The sequence below is a fragment of the Cynocephalus volans genome, chromosome 5 (assembly GCF_027409185.1).
Source record: "Cynocephalus volans isolate mCynVol1 chromosome 5, mCynVol1.pri, whole genome shotgun sequence".
NCBI lineage: Eukaryota > Metazoa > Chordata > Mammalia > Dermoptera > Cynocephalidae > Cynocephalus > Cynocephalus volans.
Window position 1 is genome coordinate 43,939,436 of NC_084464.1, and position 25,676 is coordinate 43,965,111.

General features: G+C 46.3%; 1 protein-coding gene across 1 annotated transcript; it reads left to right on the top strand.

Annotated features, from left to right (window-relative positions):
- The first annotated feature begins 12,848 nt into the window (after window positions 1–12,848).
- Window positions 12,849–25,190, top strand: C2 (complement C2). Its single transcript, XM_063096616.1, has 18 exons — window positions 12,849–12,901; window positions 13,066–13,272; window positions 13,825–14,010; window positions 16,108–16,281; window positions 16,370–16,468; window positions 16,648–16,781; window positions 17,815–17,953; window positions 18,576–18,716; window positions 20,080–20,169; window positions 22,868–23,008; window positions 23,132–23,226; window positions 23,323–23,434; window positions 23,550–23,715; window positions 23,822–23,898; window positions 24,040–24,131; window positions 24,322–24,448; window positions 24,578–24,627; window positions 24,758–25,190. The coding sequence occupies exons 1-18, from the start codon at window positions 12,856–12,858 to the stop codon at window positions 24,935–24,937; spliced, it is 2,256 nt and encodes a 751-aa protein (XP_062952686.1). The 5' UTR covers window positions 12,849–12,855; the 3' UTR covers window positions 24,938–25,190.
- Window positions 25,191–25,676: the final 486 nt, after the last annotated feature.

Consider the following 25,676-nt stretch of genomic DNA (forward strand, 5'->3'; position numbering starts at 1 on the left):
ACCCGAGCTGGCTGTCCCAGAACAGGCAAGTGCAGTGGGACCCCCCAGCCCAGGCTACTTCCTGCTGCCTAGAATCGGCAGTCCCTTCAGGATCCAAGCCAGACATCAGGGTGAAACAAGTGGACTGTGATACCCCCGGCCACAATGACAAAATGCCAAAGGAAAGATACCAGAAATATGAAAAATCGAGAAAGTACATCACCACCAAAGGAAAATAATAACTCTCAAGCACTGGATCCTATAGAACAGGAAGTCTTTGAAATGACAGACAAGGAATTTAGAGTAACAATTCCAAGGAAACTAAATGAGATACAAGAAAACTCAGACAACACAATGAAATGAGAAAAAATATAATGGATCTGAAAGAAGAAATGTACAAAGAAATCAATGCCTTGAAAAAAAATGTAGCTGAGCTTGTGGAGGTGAAGGATTCATTCAATGGAATAAAAAACACAACAGAGAGTTTAACCAGCAGACTTGAACAAGCAGAAGAGAGAGTTTCTGACCTTGAAGACAGGCTGTTTGAGTTAACACAGGCAGACCAGAAAAAAGAAAAAAGAATCAAAAAAATTGAAAAAAATCTAAGAGAGACAACACACAACCTTAAGTGCTCAAATATCCAAATCATGGGTATTCCAGAAGGGGAGGAAAAAGGAAATGTCATTGAAAACATATTCAATGAAATAATAGCAGAAAACTTCCCAGGTATAGGGAAAGTCACAGATCTCCAGATTCAGGAAGCCCAAAGATCCCCAAACACATTCAACCCAAAAAGGTCCTCTCCAAGACATGTGATAATCAAACTGGCAAAACTCAAAGACAAAGAGAGAATCTTAAAAGCTACAAGAGAGAAGTGGCAAATTACCTATAAAGGAGCCCCAATCAAAATAACATCAGACTTTTCATCAGAAGCCCTAAAAGCCAGAAAAGAATGGGATGATATATTCAAAACACTAAAGGACAAAAATTGCCAGCCAAGAATTCTTTACCCAGCAAGGCTATCCTTCTGAAATGAAGGACAAATAGTATATTTCTCAGACAAACAAAAACTGTTGGAGTTCACTACCACATGACCAGCCCTACAAGAAATTCTCAAGGAAGTACCGGGTTTGATACCACAAAAACAACCATCACTGCCATGAATACTCAAGAAAGAACAATACCTACCAGCAAAACAAAAATGCTAACAAAAGAGAAAAAATAGCTTATCTATCACCCCAAGAAACCAACAAGTACAGAAGACAAACAGAAAATTAGAAAGAAAGGAACAAAAGGTACTTAAGACATCTAAACAAAAATCAGTAAAATGCTAGGAGTAAATCAACACCTTTCAATAATAACTCTAAATGTAAAGGGATTAAATTCCCCATTCAAAAGACACAGACTGACTGACTGGATTAAAAAGATGGACCCAACAATATGCTGCCTTCAAGAGACTCACTTGACCTGTAAAGACACACATAGACTAAGAGTGAAAGGATGAGAAAAGATATATCAATCAAACAGAAATGAGAAATGAGCTGGAATAGCTATTCTTATATCAGTTAAAATAAACTTTAAAGCAAAAATCATAATAAGACATAAAGAAGGCCACTATATAATGATAAAAGGATCTATCCATCATGGAGACATAACAATCATAAATATATATGCACCCACTGTTGGAGCAGCCAGATTTACAAAGCAAACACTATTAGATCTAAAGAAAGAGATAGACACTAACACCATAATAGTATGGGACCTGAACGCCCCACTCTCATCATTGGACAGATCATCTAGGCAAAAAATCAATAGAGAAACACACGATCTAAACAATACTTTAGACCAATTGGACTTGGCAGATATCTACAGAACATTCCATCAAACAACCTCAGAATATTCATTCTTCTCATCAGCACATGGATTATTCTCTAGGATAAACCACATGTTAGGTCACAAAGCAAGTCTTAACAAATTCAAAAAACTTGGAATTATTCCATGTATTTTTTCCTATCACAATGGATTAAAATTAGAAATCGATAATAAACGAAACTCTGAAAACTATACAAACACATAGAAATTAAACAACATTCTACTTAATGACATGGGTCAAAAAAGAAATTAAACAGGAAATCAAAAAATTTCTTGAAACTAATGAAAATAATGACACATCATACCCAAATCTGAGGGATACTGCAAAAGCAATATTAAGGGGGAAATTTATCACATTAAATGCTTACCTCATGGCAAATAAATAACCTAACACATCACCTTAAAGATCTAGAAAAACAAGAACAATCCAAACCTAAAGTTAGAAGATGGAAAAAAATAATTAAGATCAGAGCAGAATTAAATGAAATAGAACCCCCCCCCCAAAATACAAAAGATCAATGAAACAAAAAGTTGGTTTTTTGAAAAGATAAATAAAATCGACAAACCTTTAGCAAGATTAACTAAGACAAGAAGAGAGAACACCCAAATAACAAAAATTAGAAATGAAAAAGGTGATATTACAACTGACACCTCAGAAATACAAGGAATCATTAGAGGCTACTATAAACAATGACATGCCAACAAATTTGAAAATCTGGAGGAAATGGATAAATTTCTGGATGCATACAAACTACCAAAATTGAGCCAAGAAGACTGAGAAAATTTGAACAGACAAATAACAGTAAAAGAGATTGAAGCTGTTCTCAGAAGGCTCCCAACAAAGAAAGGCCCAGGACCAGACAGGTACACTTCAGAGTTCTACCAAACCTTCAAAGAGGAACTGATACAAATTCTCTACAAACTGTTCCAAAAGATTGAAACAGAGGCCATTCTCCCAAACTCATTCTATGAGGCAAGCATCATCCTGATACCAAAACCAGACAAAGATGCATCAAAAATAGAAAACTACAGGCCAATGTCCTTGATGAATATAGATGCAAAAATCCTCAATAAAATACTAGCTAACAGAACACAGCAACACATACACAAAATTATACCCCATGATCAGGTGGGATTCATCTCAGGGATGCAAGCATGGTTCAACATACACAATTCAATAAATGTGATACACCACATCAATAAAAGCAAAGACAAAAACCATATGATCATTTCTATAGACACTGAAAAAGCATTTGACAAAATTCAACATTCTTTCATGATAAAGACTCTTTACAAGTTAGGCATAGATGGAAAATATCTCAACATAATTAAAGCCATATACCATAAGCCCACTGCCAAAATCATCCTGAATGGGGAAAAGCTGAAAGCTTTTCCCTTAAAAACAGGAACTAGACAAGGATTCCCACTCTCACCACTCCTATTCAACATAGTGTTGGAAGTACTAGCCAGAGCAAACAGAGAAGAGAAGGAAATAAAGGGCATCCAGATCAGAAAGGATGAAGTCAAGCTGTTCCTTTTTGTGGATGATATAATCCTATATATTGAACAGCCTAAAGCCTCTATAAAAAAAATCCTAGAGTTGATAAATGATTTCAGCAAAGTTGCAGGATACAAAATCAATACATGAAAATCAGTAGCATTTCTATACTCCAACAATGAACATGCAGAAAAAGAAATCAAGAAAGCTAGCCCATTTATAATAGCACCAAAAAATGAAATACTTAGGAATAAAGCTGACCAAGGATGTTAAAAATCTCTATGAAGAAAACTACAAACCACTATTGAGAGAAATTAAAGAGGACACGAGAAGATGGAAAGATATCCCATGCTCTTGGATCGGAAGAATTAACATTGTGAAAATGTCCATATTACCTAAAGTGATTGACAGATTCAATGCAGTCCCCATCAAAATTCCAATGACATTTTTGTCTGAGATGGAAAAAGCTATCCAGACATTTATATGGAACAACAAAAGACCATGCACAGCCAAAGCAATCCTCAGCAATAAATAAATAAATAAGTAAATAAAGCTGAAGGCATAACACTACCTGACTTTAAACTTTATTACAAAGCTGTAAGAACCAAAACAGCATGGTACTGGCATAAAAATAGACACAGGGATCAATAGAATAGAATAGAGAATCCAGAAATCAATCTATATGCTTACAGCCATCTGATCTTTGACAAAGGCAGCAAATCAACATACTGGGGAAGAGACTGCCTTTTCAACAAGTGGTGCTGGGAAAACTGGATACTCACATGTGGGGGAATGAAACTAGACCCGTACTTTTCACCATATACCAAAATCAACTCGAAATGGATTAAAGAATTAAATATACATCCTGAAACAATAAAACTCCTTAAAGAAAACATAGGGGAAACACTCCAGGAAGTAGGAATGGGTACAGACTTCGTGAATAGGACCCAAAGTGCACAGGCAACTAAAGGAAAATAAACAAAAGGGATTATATCAAACTAAAAAGCTTCTGTACAGCAAAAGAAACAATCAACAGAGTAAAAAGACAAACAACAGAGTGGGAGAAAATATTTGCTAAATATACATCTGACAAAGGATTAATATCCAGAATATACAAGGAACTCAAACAACTTTACAGCAAAAAACCAGATAACTCAATTAAAAAATGGGCAAAAGAGCTGAATAGGCATTTCTCAAAGTAAGATATATGAATGGCTAACAGACACATGAAAAAAATGCTCAACATCACTCAGCATCCGGGAAATGCAAATCAAGATCACTTTGAGATACCATCTCACTCCAGTCAGGATGGCTAACATCCAAAAGACTGAGAATGATAAATGCTGGAGAGGTTGTGGAGAAAAAGGAAGTCTCATCCACTATTGGTGGGACTGCAAAATGGTGCAGCCTTTATGGAAAATGGTATGGGAGTTCCTCAAACAATTACAGATAGATCTGCCATATGACCCAGCGATTTCACTGTTGGGAATATACCCAGAGGAATGGAAATCGTCATGCCGAAGGGATACCTGTACTCCCATGTGTATTGCAGCTCTGTTTACAATAGCCAAGAGCTGGAACCAACCCAAATGTCCATCATCTGATGAGTGGATAAGGAAACTTTGGTACATCTACACAATGGAATACTACTCTGCTATAAAAAAGAATGAAATACTAGCGTTTGCAACAACATGGATGGACTTAGAGAAAACTATTACATGAAACAATTCAGGCAAAGAAAGAGAAATACCACATGTTCTCACTTATTTGTGGGAGCTAAAAATAAATAAATAAATAAACAAACACACAAACAAATGGGGGAGGGAGAAGACAGAATAACCACAAAAATTCCTTGAACTATTTAAGTCAAGTGAACAGATATGATGTGTGTGTGGGGGGGAGGAGGTGTAGAGGAACGGGTAAAGGGGCATGAAAATCAACCATGATGTATAGTGAGAAGTAAAATAAAATAAAATAACCCCAATAATAATGAAAAACTTTTAGGGCCGGCCCACGGCTTACTTGGGAGAGTGTGGGGCTAACAGCACTAATTCAAGGGTTAAGATCCCCTTACTGGTCATCTTACAAAAAAAAAAAAAATTAATTAAAAAAAAATTTTTTTTAAATAGAGAAATTTTAAAAAAGAGCATATGCGGCTACCATCCTCTTTTTTTCCTCCTTTTTTCATAAATGGTGGTATCCCATACACACAGTTCTGAATGTTTATTTAAAAAGTATATATGACATTACATGTAATATCTTGGGACATTCCACTCTGTACCTGCAGCTAAGCTCTCAGAGGCTGCATAGTGTTCCACTGTCCACACACCACAGTGCTCTCTGTTAGTCCCCTGTTAAGGGACATGAGTTATTTCCAAACTTTTGCTCTTGGTCACAATGAATGCTGCAGTGAGTCTCTTGGTACATGACCTTTTCACATCTGTAGGGTAGCAGATCCTCTCCTTTTGATGGCTCTCATTTGATTCTTGGAGGTAACCTTAAGGGGAGTGTATTTTGCTGTTGGTTCCCTGTATGACAGATGACGAAATAGGGTGAGTGAGGTTATGAAACGGCTAATAAATTTGCTAGGCTGAGCCTGAGGTTCCAGGCTGTCTTAAGTCAAAGCTTGGATTCCTTTCCCACCACTGGGGTTGAGGCCAGAGAGGGCAAGAGGAGTTGGGACCAGAGAAGGGGCAGAACATTTCGTTTGCACCTGGCGGGAAAGCAAGGCTTGAATGTTTGTCCCTTCTCCCTGGAAAGTCCCCTCTCTGCCCCTTGGCAGCATTGGGGGGTGAGGGCAGGAGGCTGCCCCAACTTGAACCCAGGAGCTGTCATTTTGGTGGGAGGAGACTGGTACCCAGAACAGGGAAGGAGATGGTGTGTCTCCCACACTCCCCAGGATATGGAGGAAAACATTAGGAACTCATTTTGAATGAAAGGGCAAAGGAGGAGTAGTTAGGTCCCCCTCCCACCAATGCTAAGTCCAGACCCGGGAGTGGGTGGTGAGGGCAGGAGTCAGGGCAATTGCTGCCATAGGCCATCCCTCCCCGTGCCCTTTCCCTGCTGACCCCTGAGTATGTGAGCCAAGGTCACCACCCTCTCACCTGGGTTGCCCAGGGCAGTCTCGCCATAGGTAGCAAGAAGTGGGGGGATAACATACACCACTGGCCCCCAGGGCAGCAGAGACCACAGAGGGGAGGGATGGATGGGCTAAGGTAGGTCCATGGTGTGGGCAGGCAGACACACTGGCACACCCCAGGCCTGGATGTGAGTTTTTGTCTGAAAGAGAGGTGGCCCCTTATGGTGGGTCAGGGGCAGGCCTTCTGTTTCATGGGAGGCCCAATCCCCCCTTAGTTCCCTGTTTAATTCTCAGGAACTGATTGTGCAATGGATGGGTGAGGACAGGAGGTTCAGTGTCTGTCCCAGTGTCCGGGCCTGCAGGGTGGCCTCTGGGGCCCAGGGGCCTGAAGGAGCCTCGGGATGGGGGACACAGGGGAGCTGGCCATAACCCTCTTCTGAGGCTCTAAGGGCCAGGTATGTAAAGGTTCCTCAAGGTCACAGTTGGGCAATCAGTTCAAAGTTAGTAGATCAGCGCCAGATAGGAAGGTGGCCAGTGTGTGTACCTCATGACCTAACAGTTGACTGAGTTACAGGAATTGGGTGGGGTCTGACTCAATGTAAATATTTTTATAAAAAAGAAATGGAGGGAATAGAAACCAAAGCCACTTTATGTTGCTGATCTGAAAGACGCCCTTTACTCAGGGTGGGCCTGGGACTGGGGAGAGTGTTGGCTTAGACCTTACTCATAGAGCTCATTGTTTCAACAAAAACTCCTTGCATCCTTCCCCTGGGGAGCTTGAGACAAGCACGAGAGTAACTAGAAGGCAGAAAGTGGCGTGGACAGTTCCTGTAGTAATCTGGAAATGAGGGACTTGAGAGAGATGGAGAAGAAGGTGTTATAGGAGAGGGGGTGGCATGAAGCAAGAGCCTAGAGGAGGGAGGGCTTGGAAAGGCACAATACAAGGAGGGATGGGCTTGGGGGACCTGCAAGGAGCTCCAGATAGTCACTGCAGAGATATGAGGAAGAGGCACTGCAGCATGGTGGTTGCACATGGAGACTCAGGAGCTGTGCTGCCCGGGTTTGAATCCCAGCTCTGCCACTTAGTACCTGTGGGACCCTGGAGCAGCTCACTTAACCTTTCTGTGACTCCACTTCCTCATCTGTGAGATGGGGACAACAACAGAACCTGTGTCATAGGCTTGTTGTGAGGATTAAGTGAGCACTTACATATAAGGGCTTTAGAATAGTATCTGGCACATAGTAGGTATGTTAATATGAAGTCTTCTTTCCCTAGAAGCAGACTCTGAGCCAATGATTCAAGTGCAAATAGTGCATTTGGAAGGTGATTCCTGGGAGCATGGGTAGGGGAGTGGGAAAGTGGGATAGGGCAGGAAGGCAGTCGATAAAGGTTGTGTTAGGTGGATTTACCGTTGTGCGTGAGTGGAGGTTAATCCCACTGAGGAACCCTGGAGTGGTGCAGGACATGCGCTTCAGAGCTATCCCATGGTGGGGTGCGAGGGAGCCAGGGTATTTGTACACACATTCTAGTCAGTCATTGGTTTAGGGTCTTTAATTTTTTTGCATTTCCAGTTTTCTGTGCACAGGTGGGGCAGGACACGAGAGAAACTCCTGGGCAAAGAGGTAGAGATGCTGCTATTGGAAGTCAGTGGAACACCCCATGGTAAGGCCTGAGGGACATGGTCAGGGCAAGGTCAGACCCACTACAACCACAAAGAGTCTGGTCCAGCAGCACTGAATCCCCAGCTAAAATCATGCAGTGAGATTGTGAACCTGGCCAAGTCAGCCTAGTTTCCCAATTAGGGGTTGATCTGGGAATGGGAATCGGCCCTATAGTTGCCATAGCAGGTTGAGAAGTGGCAGATCCTAGGATGTTAGGAAAGTTTATTCCAAGTGTCCAGACTGGATAAGGAGTAGATGGTGGTCACTACAGTGGGCTTATCCCTTGCTATTGGTCGCTTTTCCTAGGAAATTTTCAGCGGCAAGGTGCTAAGGTCTTCATGGGAGTAAGGAGACATCCTGAGAGGGCATCACACCATAAGTTCTGTTTTTAAACTTGTGAATAGGGGATGAAGTGCAGAATTTAGGGAGTTGATTACTTCTCTTTGGAATTGGTCCCCTAGAAGCAGATATTAGAATCCTTGATTATAATATCAAGGTCACAGGTTCAGATCCCCATATGAGTCAGCCGCCGGACGGGGGAAAAAAAAAAGCCTTGAATTGATAAAAAATTTGGACAAGATGGAACAATCTGGCATTATTCACCTCCCTTCCATCTGGAGTGAAAATACAGGTTGCGTTTGTCAGGCTTTTGAATGATGCAAGAAATAGACAAGCCAAGGTCATCTTCACCCCATGGGAGTCTACTGAAAAGCTTCTTGGGAGCATAGAGGGAAATAAAGATCTGGCATCAGTGATTCAGCCTCAGAGTCACTCAGGTCATTGTTCTTCCACACTGGGCTGGGCCTCATGGAGAGCTGGAACAGTGGACCAACTCTGGTGACCACTTTCTCTTTGTCCACCTTGACTTGCCACTGTCCAATGTGGCCCCCCAGTGGGCAGAGTTTGTCATCAAAGTTGGCCTCCTCGGGCCGGCCCCGTGGCTCACTCAAGAGAGTGCGGCGCTGGTAGCGCCGAGGCCGCGGGTTCGGATCCTATATAGGGATGGCCGCTGCGCTCACTGGCTGAGCGTGGTGCAGACCACACTGTGCCGAGGGTTGCGATCCCCTTACCAGTCAAAAAAAAAGTTGGCCTCCTCTTGGACACTGCTTGTTACCTCCCCAAATCCATCCTCTTCTTACATAGTATTAGAGGTCAGCTGCATGCATGGTAGACAAACTAGAGACTAGCCTTCCCAGATTTTCATATAGCCAAGTTTTTGCCAATGGAGAATGAGTGGAAGAGTTGGGTGGAACTTTCAGGTCATTACTTGCCCCCTATTTTCTTTCTCTCTCATTTCACTTTCTTGGAAATGAACGCAGTCTTGATGGAGACCCTGTTTCAACCATGCAGACAAGGACAATTCCCATTGATATGGCAGACCCACAAGATGGAAGGAACCTGGGGTCCTGTGAGGCCGATGAGCAACTTGCCCCACCAGCCAGGGCTGCCCTCACCATATCAGCCTTATTTGCTTACAGTGAGGCTCTTAATTGAGAGCAGTAAACTTCTACCTTATTTAAGTCACTGAATTTTGGAGTCTCTTTATTATAGCATCTTAGCTCATATCCTAATAAACACACCTCCCTGAGTGCTGCCTTTGGCTACCATGTTGATTTCTGGCTAGGTGTATTAGTTAGATACAGGTTTGGCTGCTATAAGAAAGGTTGGAATAACAGTGGCCTAAATGGTCTGAGCATGAGCAGTCCAGGACAATTATGATAGCCCTACAGGACTGGGGAGCAGGACTTCCTTAATTTTGTTGCTTTGTCATCATTGGCATGTGACTTCCATCTGTGGTCTAGGATGGCTGCTCCAACTTCCACCATCCTGTCTGCATTCAAGCTAGAGTGAAGAGGAGAAGAAGAGTTGAGGAGCGTACGCCTCTCCTTAAGACCACACTCTATGGGCCCAGCAAAAACTTGGGAGTTTTATTACTTGAGGAAGAAGAGAGAATGGATTCTTCCACACTCCGCCAAGTTGATGCAACTCAACAAATATTGGGAGAAACCCGTGAAAGAAAAGCTCTTTCTTTTAAAGCTCAGTGGTATAAACTTGGCTTGACAAGGCACCCAAGATTCAGTGGCTTAAGTATCCAGTCAGGTTAGGCTTCATTATACCCTGATACAAACAATCCTAAAATATTTGTTGCCATAGTGGCTTGAAAAATATGGCCATAAATCTCTCCTATTCTTCTGTGCATGCCCCTTTGCTATGTGACTTTGCCACTCCTCCCATCTAGAGGTAAGTTCTATTTCCCCACCCTTAAATCTGGGCTGACTTTGTGATTTGCTTTGACCAATAGAATGTGACAGAAGTGATGTTATGTGACCTGTTAAGCATGAGCCTCAAGAGACCTTGCAGCTTACACTTTTGGTTCTCTTGGAGTGCTGTCCTGAGCCTGCCATGCTGTGAGGGGCTAGGTATGAAAGACCATGGGAAAGAGGGGTCCAGGTGTCTTACTGTTCCCACTGAATTCAGCCTCCAGCTGACTGCAGATGGATGACTGAGCCAACGCAAGACCGGCAGAAGAGCCACCTGGACAACCCACAGGATCATGAGAAAAAATGAATCATTTTCAAAACCCCTATGTTTTGGGTGGTACTTTCCCCCCTGTATCAGTAGCAATGCAGTGACTTAAAATAACAAAGATTTATTTTTTGCTCGTATTACATATCCACTGAGGGTCAGCAGGGGATTCTGCTTTTGGTGTCACACAGGGATCTAGGCTAGTGAAGCAGCCACCATCTCAAACGTTGCCATACAGAAAGAAAGAGAGCATGGTGCAAACTGCTTTGGCTTTTAGAGCTTCCACCTGGAAGTGATACATATCGCTTGCACTGTGCTCACATTTCATTGGCCAAAGCTAGTGGATGAGGAAATTTGATCCCACCATGTGACTGAAAGGAGACAAAGTCATAATATTTGCGAACATCCCTGAATAACCACCACCCTTCAGATAGTTTATTCTCTCTCGTAACAATCTGAGGGCAGGGCTGGTACGACAGCAACACTGTCAGGGACCCAGGCCCCTCTGTTTGCCCTGTCATTCCCAGGATGTTGCCCTCATCCTCATGGTGGAAGGTGGATCTTCACTAGGTTTATAGTCCAGTGCATGGGAATAAAAGGGCATATTCCCCTTTTATTTTAGGGGCATAACTTGGAAACTGCACACGTAAGTTCTACTCACATTCTATTGTCAAGAACCAAGTTATCTGACCACCTAGCTGCAAGGGAAACTGGGAAATGTAGTCTTTGTCTGGGTGACTGTGTGTCCCCCTAAACATCTCTTACTGTAGAAGGAGGAAGAACAGATACAGGCGGGGCGCCAGCAGCTCTGCCACAGCAGCAGCTTCGGAAGCTCAAGCACCAGGTGTCGTGACTTTCACATACTCAGTCCTGTCCAAGATGAGCCCCACTTAATGTACATGTGTTTTTGAGAAGTTATTTGTAAATCAAGAGTTTTCCTGAACTTAAACGATCACTTCAGAGAGGTTTCATCTTCATTTTTGTTTCTTTTTGTTTTTTCTTTCTTTCTTTTTTTTTTTTTTAAGATGACTGGTAAGGGGATCTTAACCCTTGACTTGGTGTTATCAGCACTATGCTCTCCCAAGTGAGCTAATTGGCCATCCCTATATGGGATCCGAACCCGTGGCCTTGGTGTTATCAGCACCGCACTCTCCCAAGTGAGCCACGGGCTGGCCTTTTCTTTTTTGTTTCTTAAGGCTACTCAAGTGAAGCAGTGGGAGTGGAGAAGGATCACAGAAATCTGTAACTGGTTCTGATCAATTGGTTGCGAATGCCACTGCTCTTGAACCAGCCTTATCTTCATTTTTTAGAGAATTTTTTTCATCTTCATTTTTGATTGATCTTATTTATATAACACACATTGTTTGAAAAAGTATTAAAGAGACTTTTGTGGGATGGGAAGACTAACACACCAGCTTAAAGTTTTTTTGCTCCCTGCATTTCATACAAATACAGGTTATGATTTAAAGGCACATCCCAAACTCCCAAATACTTTTATTTCTTTGAGTAACCAACCTCAAATTTATTTATTTTATAAGCTGGGAATTTTATTTACTGGACTTTTCATAAAAATGTTCTAAATATTTTTTCTGTCTCCAAAACTAAGTGCTGATTTCATTTTTATTCCTAGATTCTCTTTGAGGAAGGGTTACAGGGAAGAAAAGAATTGTGAATCTTCTTGTTTATCAAGAAGTTCTACAAGAATTAGTCTCAATCCCTTGGAAGTTTATGTTCAAGAAAACACTGTCCCAGGTTCTAAGTAAGTAAAATTTATTGGCAAAACCCAAAAGGAAACTAAAGCTTTACTTAAATAAAATGTTTTACAGTATCTTGGATGGTTTGTGGGTTGGTGTGCTTTCTATTGTTCTTGCAAGAGCAGGTGTGCACAAGCGCCCGTGTCTGTGCATGTGTTTGAGTGTTTGTGCACGTGCGCTTGTGCATGCATGTGGTGGGTGGAGCTTGGGAGCTTGGGGGCAGTCTGCAAAGCCTGTGGTGGAGATCCACTGACTCTGAATACACTGGTATTCAGAAGACAGAGCAAAGATTTCACCCCCTTAGCACAGTCCCCAGTCCCTGCTTATTTTTTTTTACCTAACAAGAGACCATCCCCCTTGCCACTCCCTAGTTTCAATTTTCTGGCAGCAAATGAAGAGCTGCTGAGCCAGCTCTGGTTTTCGGGAAGTCAGATGACCTTTCCCTCCCCCGGATCTCTGCCTCTCCATGCCCAAGCGTGGACACCATGGACCTACTGATGGTTCTTTTTTGCCTACTGCCTCTGTATCCAGGTAGGAGGCAGGGGAGGGGGATGTCGGGGTCCTGTGGAAGAGGCTGGTACTACCGGGTGGAGTCCCTATGTGTGAAAAGGACAGTCTCTTCTGCTTTCCTTTCCTCATCGGTCTTCCTTCTTTTCCCTGCTGCTGTCTCCTGTCCCCTGTCCCCATGCCTGCAGGCCTGGCAGCTGCAGCTCCCTCCTGCCCTCAGAACGTGAATATCTCTGGTGGCACTTTCACTCTCAGCCACGGCTGGAACCCTGGGAGTCTCCTCACCTACTCCTGCCCCCAGGGCTCTTACCCATCCCCGGCATCGCGGCTGTGCAAGAGCAACGGACAGTGGCAGACTCCAAGATCCAGCCGGATGATCAAGGCGGTCTGCAAACGTGAGGCTCCCCATGGGCCTTGCTTAGGGCTCCCTGCCAGTGGCTGTCCCAAAACTTCTATTTAGGAATTGCTCAGGATGGGGCTTAACCTGACTAGAGGGATGGCAAAGCTGCTTTTGCAGAAGGCCCTTCAAAATATTCGGAAAGCGTCAATTGCCCATAGCAAGGAATTGGGGGCAGGCTTTGATGGAGATTGTGGGGTGCTAAAGCCAGGGATGACTTTTTACAATTAACTGTGTGGTAGTGACCCTTGAGAATGGATGCTGAATGGTCCTGGAGTCTTCTGGACATCTGAAGATCCCAGGGGGAGGGGCTGGGGTGGCCATGGCCTTCAGGGGGCTGAGGGAAGTGGCTATTTATCAATCAATCAGTTTGAACTGTGTGAAATTGCCAATATTCAATCAGTTGCCCCAAACAGCAATTTCATAGGCTTCGACCTAGTATTTCAATGTTTTGGCAACCTGGTGGGCATTCCCACAGATCCCAGCAGAATATCACCCACCCGGGTGTCATCCATCCATTCCTATATTCCCCCCTCTTCTCTCCCTCCAGCTGTTCGCTGTCCAGCCCCTGTTTCCTTTGAGCATGGCATGTACACCCCACGGCTGGGGTCCCACCCTGTGGGTGGCAACCTGAGCTTCGAGTGTGAGGATGGCTTCACACTGCGGGGTTCGTCTGTGCGACAGTGTCGCCCCAACGGCCTGTGGGATGGAGAGACGGCCGTGTGTGACAATGGGGGTGAGTGCTCTGACCTAAGCGCTGCATGGGGGCTGCAGTCTCCCCAGGAACCCTGGGCCCAAATGTGTGCCCAGGGGTGTTTCCGGTGCCATGATAATATTCCTGGATTTGGGTGAATTGAGGACTACAGGTCACACATCAGTGGTCTGCAGGGAGCCTGGCCCCAGGGTGTTGGGGCTTAAGTGCCTTGCCTCTGGAGCCAGGTTTGGGTTGCAAGCCCGGCTCTGACTTAGACAGCCTTCGGGTAGGTTATTTAACTTCTCTATGCCTCAATTTTCGCATCTGTGATGTGGGGATAGTGAGAGTACTGACCTCAGGGATTGCCATGTTTATTAAATGAGTTGATATTAGGGCTAGCCCGTGGCTCACTTGGGAGAGTGTGGTGCTGACAACACCAAGTCAAGGGTTAAGATCCCCTCACTGGTCATCTTTAAAAAAAAAAGAAGAGTTGATATTAGTAAACATCTAGAACAGCACGTGGACTCTGATAAATGCCACATACACTTTTTCATGGTTATTACCACCCTTGTGAATGGTGAGGGTCTCTGCTTGACAGAAGTAGGCTCCCAGAATTCCCTGGAGCCACGTTTGCCTGTGGGTTTTGGGAGCTTCCTGGATCATAATTCTTTTTTTTTTTTTTTTTGTCTTTTTTGTGACCGGTAAGGGGATCGCAACCCTTGGCTTGGTGTTGCCCGCACTGTGCTCAGCCAGTGAGCACACTGGCCATCCCTATGTAGGATCCGAACCCGCGGCGCTCCCGCCGCTGCGCTCCCAGCGCCGCACTCTCCCGAGTGAGCCACGGGGTCGGCCCCTGGATCATAATTCTGAGCACATAACACAGAAGACACAGAGTCCACATGGTGGCAGGAACACACCCTCACCCAGTGGCCCAGCTGACAGCTCCCTACTTATGCCCTTGAGTCTTTGCCAAATAGCCATTTATTCAAACATAAATATAATTTATTTAAAAATTAAGGTGTAATCTACCTACAACAAAGTGTGCAAATCTTCAGTATTCAGCTTGATGAATTTTTATTCATGTATCCACCCATGTAGTCACCACCCAAGAGAGGGGACATGTCCAGCAGTGCAGGAGGCACTCTCCTGTCCCCTCCCACAAGGTAATATCTCTTCTGACACCTGTCTCCATAGGTTAGTTTAGCTTGTTCTCACACTTCATATGAATGAATCATCGGGAGAAGCTCTTTTGCATCTGGCTTCCTTTATTCTGCCTGTGAGATCAATCCATGCTGTGTGTATCAGTAGTTTGTTCTTTTTTATTGCTGTGTAGTATTCCATTATATGAGTATGTTACAATTTATCCATTCTCCTGTTGATGGGCATTTGGGTTATTTCCAGTTTGGGGCTGTTATGAGTAAAGCTCTGCACACATGCTCACAGGTGGCTTTTGGTCCACATGCGTACTTGTTTCTCCTGAGTAAATGATCTAAATGTGGGATTGCCAGCTCAAAGGTGGGCATATGTTTAGCTTTAGTAGAGGCTGACTGAGAGTTTCACGGATGGTCACCCCAGCAAAGTAACAGAGTTCCAGTTGCTCCTCATCCTCTTCAACACTTGGAATTACCTGTTGGTTTAGTGTTAGCCATTCTGGTGGGCACGTAGTTATGTTCTCATGGTGGTTTATAAAATGCAAATATTCTCTAGGGCCGGCCCGTGGCTCACTCGGGAGAGTGTGGTGCTGACAACACCAAGTCAAGGGTTAAGATCCCCTTACCGGTCATCTTTTTAAAAAGCTATAAGTTTAAAAAATTAATTAAAAAATAAAATAAAATGCAAATATGCTCCATGGAGGTGTAGGGCTCATCAGCCAACATCTCCCCTGGGGCTCTGGGATAGACATGGGTGAGTCTCTGGGTTGGGATTGAGATGCTTCAGCTGGTGACCGTGGCCGCTGAATTCTGAATGTTTTGCCTTATTTGAGGTTCTTTATCTGCACCCCTGGGAAGCACAGTTTTGGCATTTCCCAAAGGGGAGGCCAAGGGACCCTTGAGGGCTCTGAGGGTCTAGAGAGGAGGAAAAGCCTGGTGGGGGGAGGCGATGTCCTGCTCACCTCTGTCTTCCTTTCTTCCCTCGCAGCTGGCCACTGCCCCAACCCGGGCATTTCGCTGGGTGCAGTGCGGACGGGCTCCCGCTTCGGCCTTGGGGACAAGGTCAGCTACCGCTGCTCCTCAAATTTGGTCCTGACAGGGTCTGTGGAGCGGGAATGCCAGAGCAATGGGGTCTGGAGTGGGACAGAGCCCATCTGCCGCCGTGAGTAGCCACCCTATCCGCCCTCCCTGAGACCCCTGTGCACCCCCAGCCCTGGCCCTGGCTGACTCTCGTGTGGCTTTTCCCACAGAGCCCTACTCCTACGACTTCCCCGAGGACGTGGCCCCCGCCCTGGGCACCTCCTTGTCCCACATGCTTGGAGCTACTAATCCCACCCAGAAGAAGAAGGGTGAGAGTTTGAGGTGGGGGCAGCAGGCGCTGGGCCTGGGCCGGAGCAGGGGCGAGAGTGGGCTTCCTGGAGGCTGAGGTGGGCTCGCCATTGGAGCGCAGGCAGGGAGGCCAGCCCCCCTTGGCAAGAGCACAGGAGGGAGATGGGGATCTGAATCTTCCCCTTCCAAATTTCTCCAGGAAGCCTGGGCCGTAAAATCCAAATCCAGCGCTCTGGTCACCTGAACCTCTACCTGCTCCTGGATGCTTCTCAGAGCGTGTTGGAAGACAACTTTCTCACCTTCAGGGATAGTGCCTCCCTCATGGTGGACAGGGTAGGAATTAGGAGCCTGCATGCAGAGGAGGCCTTCCTGCACTCACTGTCTCTGTCTGTCTCCTTCCCTGGCTCAGAGTCCCACTCATAGCCCACCTCCTCCAAGAAGTCCTCCCAGTTTTAGGCCATGCAGGAATCATGAATTCAATTTTTATGATCATGTTTTTTATTCCGTAAATACTGTTGGGGCACCTACAATGTGTCAGGCACTGTACTGGGCACTGGGGGACACCAAAGATGAATAAGGCTGAGGTCTTCCTTTCCAGGAATTCATTGTCTTGGCAGAGGGGTAACAAGATAATCCATGGGGGTGGGGCAGAAAAATACTTGTACCTTTGTTGAATAATTTGTTGAAAAGATTAATATTTTAATCTTTAATAATTTCCTTTAAAAATGTTAATGTTTGTGAAGGTTTTAAAATGTGTATAAAATATTTGAATAGAGATACACTTATATAATTTATAAGTATACATACCTATATATGTGTTCAAAATGGTTTTCCTTACAGGATGCACACACAGAAGAGTTTAGAAGCCACTTGTTTAAGTTTCTTGTCAGCACTTTATTTTGTAATTATGCTCTTCACATGAATTCATACAGATAGATGGTTTTCCCTCCCAGCTATATTTTAAAGTGGGTAGTTTTTGTGCTCCTTAGAGTTTCTCTTATGAATTAAAATTAAATAACTCATTAAACAGTAAGGTGGCAAGATGTAGCAGTTAGAGAAATGACCTCAGAGCCATGGTGTGATCTGGGGCAAGCTGACAAGCCTCAATTGCCTTATTTATAAAGTAGGGACCATCATGACCCCTTCACAGAGCTGATGTGGGGATTAACTGAGGAGAGTCTGTCAAAGAGAACAGATGCCCAGCAGGGGTGCTTCCCTGGCTTCTTCCAAGCTGTGGTTTCTTAGCAGGTGTCTCTCCATGGACATTGCCTCTGTCAGTCTTGGTCCAGGCTCTCTGCCTCCTCAAGGGCCCATCTCCCCTTGGGCTTCAGGGCCCTTCACACTGCCTCTCCCTTGCCCTTCACAGATCTTCAGCTTTGAGATCAATGTCAGTGTCGCCATCATCACCTTTGCCTCACAGCCCAAAATCATCATGTCTGTCCTGCATGACAACTCCCGGGATGTGACCGAAGTGATCAACAGTCTGGATAATGTCAATTATAAAGGTATGAGTTCATCAAATGAAAGTGATGGGAGAACAGAGGATGGGCTCTTGGGGCCTGCAGAGAGATTCTGGAAAAAGTAGAGAGAAAGTGAGGCCTCTTGGTGGCACTTGAGTTGCAGGGCTCTGAGGCAGCTTCCAAGGGCAGGGTCACAGTGGGGGCATCCCAGCTTCCCTAGCTCGTGGCTTACTCTAATGTGCTGCAAGCCCAAAGGCATTGTGCAGGTTCCCAGCTCCTACTGAATGCCAAAACCACATGGTCTGGTTTTCATGGCTCAACACCGTAGTCTCCTGCTGTCATTATACCTGTACACTGTGTACAACTACCTCGACAGTAGGCAGCAAATGGCTAAAACAACCTGAGTTCTCTGGAAATCTCATATTTGAATTTGGGGACTTCAGAGTGGTCTTGGATTGGTGTTATGCAATGAATATCACTAAGGTAGAAAGATGTTTAATGTTTGGATAGGCAGTGATGTCAAATCTCCATCTGGATGGCAAAGGTCTGAGTTTATCAAGCCAGTTGATAAATTGCATTTCCAGTGGTTGGGGAGTAGAGTGATTCTCTACTTCGAGGTGGTATGTGCAAAGTCTGTAAGAGAGTCCTTCCTTTTGGCATATTCCAGATCATGAAAATGGAACTGGGACCAACACCTATGAGGCCCTAAATAGTGTCTATATCATGATGAATAACCAAATGCAGCGTCTTGGCATGAAGACGAAGGCCTGGCAGGAAATCCGGCATGTCATCATCCTTCTGACAGATGGTGGGTATTGTCGTCTCTGTGACTGGGTCTGGATTAGCGGAAGGAGAACCAATACGAGGTCAGAAGACCTGCATTCTGGTTCTCCCTCTGCCACATCGGGCCTCAGTTCCCTATTTATAAAACAGAAATAGTATTGATGATGATGGTGATGACCACAACAATAATGGTAATAATTAAGGCTGCCCTCCTTTCCTTACACAATTTTTAAGTAGTTTGTGTAAAAGTGCTTTGGGATCAGAACACGTCAGTTCTCGTTAATACCAGTTCTCAGAAATACTCCCTGGGAGGTAACCTAGAGGTGGGCAGGGAGACATGCTCTGGAGCAGCAATGTCAATGGGTGTGTTAGAAAAATTAAGATTTATAGTCTTGTTCAGGCTTCAGAGGCATTGCTGGGCCTCTAACCAAAGAATGACCCTGCATAGGCTATGTGCCAGACTCTCAGAAACTGTGTGCAGGCCTACGGGATAGGTGCTTGGTAACCGTCAGATAAAGAAAGTAAGTCCTGGAGTTTCTTAGACCTGGGGAATGTGGCCAGTTCCCAGGGCCGAAGAACATCCCAAAGACTTGTGAGAAAAGATACAAGCATTAATAAAATAACCACAGCTGCATATTTGCACACAGACTAATGTAATCAGTCTGCAGCTGGGTGATATAAGCAGGATTTCCCCAAACCGCTCTCTGAAGTCTCACCCATGGAGTGGAGTGGATGCACTGCCCGGGACAATCCTGGCTGGGAGTCCAGATCGCTGTTCATGGGACTTCCCAGCACAGCTTGGATCTGGATGTAGGTGTTTCCCCAATTTGGTGATGTAAACACTGTCTAATTCTCTTTTTTCCCCCTTCTTTTTAATATGCCTGCATAATCTTGCTTTCCTTGCTTACTTGCTTATTGTTGTGTCTTAATAAATATAATAAACTGGCTTATTAGTGTGACAAGTGGTTTCTTTTACCAAAGAATCCTTTACACCCAAACGAAAGTAAAAATTTTCGACAAAACAGGGCACTGTGGAACGAGCAGTCCCTAGTGGAACTGGCCTCTGTCATTTGCCTCTTGGTTTTGTTCAAATTATACAGCCCCTCCAGGACTCAGTTTCCTTGCTATAAAGTGAGGATACCCACACTTCCCAGGGGTTTCGTGAGAGTGAAATGAGATAAAGCATATGCATTAGAGTTACATAAGTATATGACACTCTTGCTCCAGTGCCTGGAATGTAGAAAATTTCAGTAAATGGTATATTTTGCAACTCATATAGGCAGTGTAAGTGTTGAGGTTCCCAGGCTGAATGCTTCCCCACTCTTCCAGGGCTCCAGGGAATTCTGACATCCACCTCGGTGAACAATTCCTTCTCCTCTCTGTTCTAGGAAAGTCCAACATGGGTGGCTCTCCCAAGCCAGCTGTTGACAATATCAGAGAGATCCTGAACATCAACCAGAAGAGGAACGACTACCTGGGTGAGCCTCCACCCCCACCACCCCATCTGTTCTGCCCCTGTGGGGGGCACGAGGTGCTAAGCCAGGTGTTCCAGAAGCTCAGCTCTGGTCCAAGCCATACAGTTTTATCTCTGTGTCGTTCTGTCTGAAGGCAGCTGAGTATCATGATGAAGACTGGAGTCAAACTGCCCATGGTCTCAACCTTAGTGTATTAGTCCCTTTCTGTTGCTTATAATAGAAATACCTAAAACTGGATAAATTGTAAAGGAACAATATTTATTGCTAACAGTTTTGGAGGCTGGGAAGTCCAAAGTCCAGGGAATATATCTGGTGAGGTCCTTGTTCGTGTTGGTGGCTCTACAGCGACATAGGGTATCACATGGTGAAAATGGCAAGAGCAGAGAGACTAACCCACTCATTTGCTCTCCTTATGTAGTCAACAGAACCACACCCATGACCTCCATTAAGCCATCAATGGATCAACCCATTCATGAGGGCACAGTCCTCACAATCTAATCACCTCCCATAGGCCTCCCTTTCAGTTACCATAATAGGATTTCCCACCCTCTTAACACTGTCACAGTAGAGATTAAGGTTCATTTTATTTTATTTTTTATTTCTCTCTTTTTTTTTGGTTTCTTATTTGGCATTAAGTTTCTAATACATGGGCTTTGGGAGAACAAATATATCTAAACTATATCACTTGGTTTCTCAACCCTTTGATGGGCTGTGGTCATGGGCAGTTTCTTCATCTGTTCAAGGAGACTAACTAGTACTAGGACCTATGTCATAGGCCAATAGGAGAAGATGCTCAGACAAACACTGCCTGGCACAGAGAAACGCTCAGTGGTCGTATATGTTAGACACTACCTCTGTCGTCATCATCACTGTTTCATGTTTCAGGAAGCTTTCCAGGAAGAAGGGACTGGATTCCCTGTAGGGACTGTCCCTGGTGTTTCCTCTTTTAGCAGTACAGATAGCTAACTTAGGCTTTGGCAGTTGCAGCCCCTAAGGGAACGATTCCTCAGGTTCAGACTAAACACAAATTGCACTGACCTTGATCTAGAAAAGAATTTCAGAGAGAGATGCTCAGATAGGGAGGGCAGCTGATTTTGAGCCCCCAAATCTCACCTTTGCTTGGAAATCCCACCTGCCTTCAAGGGTGACAAAAATCAAACCCCACTCCCTTCTTCTTTAGCACTTGGCCAGGGTTAAATGCTGGGAAACACTTTATCAAAAAGAAGCAGAAAACTGAAGGAAAACAGTCTAAGAGAACACATGAGCATGATAACTGTGTAGCTCCTGCTGTCCCTGCTTGTGTCCGGGCCGCCACCGGATTGCTTCTTGGCTGAGGGTTTCTCTGTGTCAGTCTGAGCACCTCACTCCATACACACGACACAGGGCCCTCTGGGAGCAAAAATGGGTCACAAGGGATGCAAAGGGTGGAGAAAGACTAGACTCTGTGGGTCACCTCAGGATGGTCTGACTGGGACTCACACTCTGAGGCTGGGCACTTGCGTGAAGGGCTCGCAGTTGTGAGAGGCCAGGGCCTCCAGTGGGAAGAGATGGTTTTATGCCCTTCTCCTAGATCCTACATTTTACAGAGGAAGACTAGATCTGAAGTTTGTCTCTAGGCCACATTCATGAGTTCTTTTTATTCACTCAGTCATTTAAAATTACTTGCCGAGAGCCTCTCCTGGGCCAGGCACCATTCTGAGTCCGGGGATACAGCTGTGAACAAGACAGACAAAAATGCCTGCTTGCATGGAACTGCACTCCAGGGTAGGGGCACTGTGTCAATTTCTTAGGGCTGCTGCCACAAATTACTACAAACCTGGGTGGTTTAAAATACACAAAACAGTTCTAGAGGCTAAAAATCTGAAATCAAGGTGTGGGCAGGGCTGCACTCTCTCTGGAGGCTCTAGGGGAGAATCCTTCCCTGCCTCTTCTAGCTTCCTTGGCCCCTGGTGTTCCTGGGATTGTAGTAGCATAACTCCAATCCCTACCCCAGTCTTCACCTTGCTGTCTTTCCCATGTGCATCTCTGTGTAATCTCCTATCTGTGTCCAAATCCCTCTCTCCTTACAAGGACACCAGTTTTTGGATTAGGGCTCATAATCCAGTATGACCTCATCTTAATTTGATTACATCTGCAAAGACCCTTTTTCTGAATATGGTCAGATCATAGGTACTAGGGGTTAGGACTTGAACATATCTTTTGGGGGGTCATAATTCTACTCACTATAGGCAATAAACAAGGTCAATAAGGAAACCTAGTGTGGTAGGTGGTAGATGACACACACTAGGGTATGAAATGAAGCAGGGGGGATGCAAGTGTCTGGGGCATTGCACTTTTAGACAGGGAGGCCAGGCAAGGCCTAGCTGAGGAGACATTTGAACCAAGACTTAAAAAGGTAAGGAAGTGAGCCTCATGGAAGTCTGGGGGAGGAGCGAACCAGGTGGAGGCACGGCAGGTGCAAAGGGCCTGTGGTGGGAATATGCCTGTGGATTTGAAGGATGTTGGGAGGCTGTGTGCTGGAAGAGAGTGAAGGGCAAGGAGTGGTAGGAAATGAAGGCAGACAGGCAGCAGGGGCGAGGGAGGCAGGGGTCCAGCTCACGTAGGTCTTTGTTGGATCCAGTGGGGTCCAAATTACAGCCTCCTGTCTCATGGGGCAGCCCCTCAGCCACAGGATTCTGATGATTTCCCTCCTCCCCATCAGATATCTATGCCATCGGGGTGGGTAAACTGGATGTGGACTGGAGAGAACTGAATGAGCTGGCGTCCAAGAAGGATGGAGAGAGGCATGCCTTCATTCTGCAGGACACTCGGGCTCTGTACCAGGTCTTCGAGCACATGCTGGGTGAGTGAGCTTTGCTCTCTCTGGAGCAGGAGGGTGGTGAAGAGCCAGCTGGGGGCCCAGGTTGGGAACCTGGACACAGTGCCCCTCCTTGTCTCCTTCCCCATCTGATCCTCACACCCACAGATGTCTCCAAGCTCACAGACACCATCTGCGGGGTGGGAAACATGTCAGCCAATGCCTCCAACCAGGAGCGGACACCCTGGCATGTCACTATTAAGGTACCAGGAAGGAGGGGTGGGGCTTGGATCCCAGAGGTGAAAGCGGTCATGGGCCAGAGACACAGCAGTCCCTGAAGATCGCCTGTTACCCTGCAGCCCAAGAGCCAGGAGACCTGCCGGGGGGCCCTCATCTCTGACCAGTGGGTTCTGACAGCAGCTCACTGCTTCCGCAATGCCCAGAACCACTCCCTGTGGAGGGTCAGTGTGGGTAAGGCAAAGGCTGCACCAGGCTCCTGACCCCGAAGCCAGAAGTGCCACCACCTGTCCCCAGCCTCTGGCCCTTTAGGAGCCCCAGTCCAGCCTAATCTGCCTATCATCCCCAGGGGATCCTGACTCCCAGTGGGGCAAAGAATTCCTTATTGAGAAGGTGGTGATTTCCCTGGGGTTTGATGTCTTCGCCAAGAAGAACCAGGGAATTCCGGAGTTCTATGGCGATGACATTGCCCTGCTGAAGCTGGCCCAGAAAGTGAAGATGTCCACCCATGCTAGGTGCTGGAGTCTGGGATGGGAGGGCTCCCTGTAAGGGAGAGTGCTCTGGGGAGCTCCAGGGGGGATACCAAGGACAGGCCTATGTGACCCTCCCCCTCCTTCCCAGGCCCATCTGCCTTCCCTGCACAGTGGAGGCCAATCTGGCTCTGCGGAGACCCCAACGCAGCACCTGTCAGGACCACGGTGGGTGCTGGGGGTTAGGGTGTGAGACTGGAGGCCAGGGCTTGGGGTTGATGACACGGACTGGGTTGGCTCAGTCCCCAAGCCAAGAGTCTGGATTCAGTGAGGGAACCAGCACTAACATTCCCTTCTCCTTGACTTCAGAGACGGAACTTCTGAACAAACTGAGCGTTCCTGCTCATTTTGTTGCCTTGAATGGGAGCAAACTGAACATTAACCTCAAGATGGGGACAGAGGTGAGGGTCTCAGGTCGGGCATGCTGGGAGTCCCCTGTGGCAGCTCCCAGAATGTCTCTCTTTTTCCTCCAGCTCTGGCTGCTTTCTCCATCTGACTCAAGTCACCCCACCTCCCAGGCCTAGCTCATCTGCCAGGTGTCCCCTGTGTCTGCTCATTTCATTGTTTTCTCCTGCTCCGCCCCTTCTGCAGTGGACAAGCTGTATCCAGGTCATCTCCCAAGACAAAACCACATTCCCCAACTTGACAGATGTCAGAGAGGTGGTGACAGATCAGTTTCTATGTAGTGGATCCCAGGAGGATGACAATCCTTGCAAGGGTGAGTCCTCCCCACCCCATGCCTGCATTCCCAAGGGAAAAGCCACCCATATCCTGTGGCCAGCATGCTTTCCAGGACATCAGTGCACTGCCCTGGGTGACACTGTCTCCTGTCCCTCTTTGCTGGCAGGAGAATCTGGGGGAGCAGTTTTCCTTGAGCGAAGATTCAGGTTTTTTCAGGTGAGAAGGGGGAAGCTCACAGGCTGGGGGATACTGGGGGGATGAGGGAAGCCTTTGAAGGAAACAGGGAGGTTGGAGTTTGGGGCTGGGGCTGTGACAGCCTTCCACCCCGACCTCTCCTTTCCTCCAGGTGGGCCTCGTGAGCTGGGGTCTTTACAATCCCTGTGCCGGTGCCACCGACAAAAACTCCCGCAAAAAAGCCCCCCGTAGCAAGGTCCCACCGCCACGAGACTTCCACATCAATCTCTTCCGCCTGCAGCCCTGGCTGAGGCAGCACCTGAAGGACGTCCTGAACTTTTTACCCCTCTAGTCATGGCCACTGGCCCCTTGGCTGTACTGCCAGAATCTGCCATCTCTCCTTTGTCCTACCTCTGAATGTCCACCCTCAGATCCTGTGACCCACCCTCACTCCTGGCTGAGTTAAACCTGGTCTTCAGGATCCCAGAGGCAGCGCGTGCAAGCTGGGCAGTCCCCAGTGCTCCTGCCCGCGTGGCTGTTCCCGCTGCCCCCACCTCCCCTTCTCAGCCAGCCGGTGCTCAAACTCCACCCTTGGGTTACTTGACTCTTGCTCCTTTCACTTTCACATGGAATTTCCCAGTTATGAAATTAATAAAAATCAGTGATTTCCACATTTGTCCCTGCCTCTGTCCGGGGGCCCGGCAGGGCTGGCCCAGGGGGAGGGGGAGGCAGAATGGTTCCAGGAACTGCAGGAGGGCAGGTCAGAGACCCTGCTGGACAAACAGTGGCTGAACTCTGCCCCATAACACACGGTCAAAAGGGGAGCGAGCTGGAGGCCTTATTTCTGGTCCTGAAGGGAACGGTCTGGCATGTTGGGAATGAGCTGGGGGTTGAGAGGAGATGATGAAGGGGAGGGTCCTGGCCCTTGGGCAGCAAAGGGTGGTGCTTGTGCAGTTTCTGTTTCCTCTATTGGCAGCTGAGTGGGGCCCTCCCGCTTGGATGTTCCGGGAAAGTGATGTGAGTAGGTCAGGTGGGGCAAGCTGCAGGTGCCAGAACACAGACAGATTGCATAAAAGGCTAGGGTGGGTGGG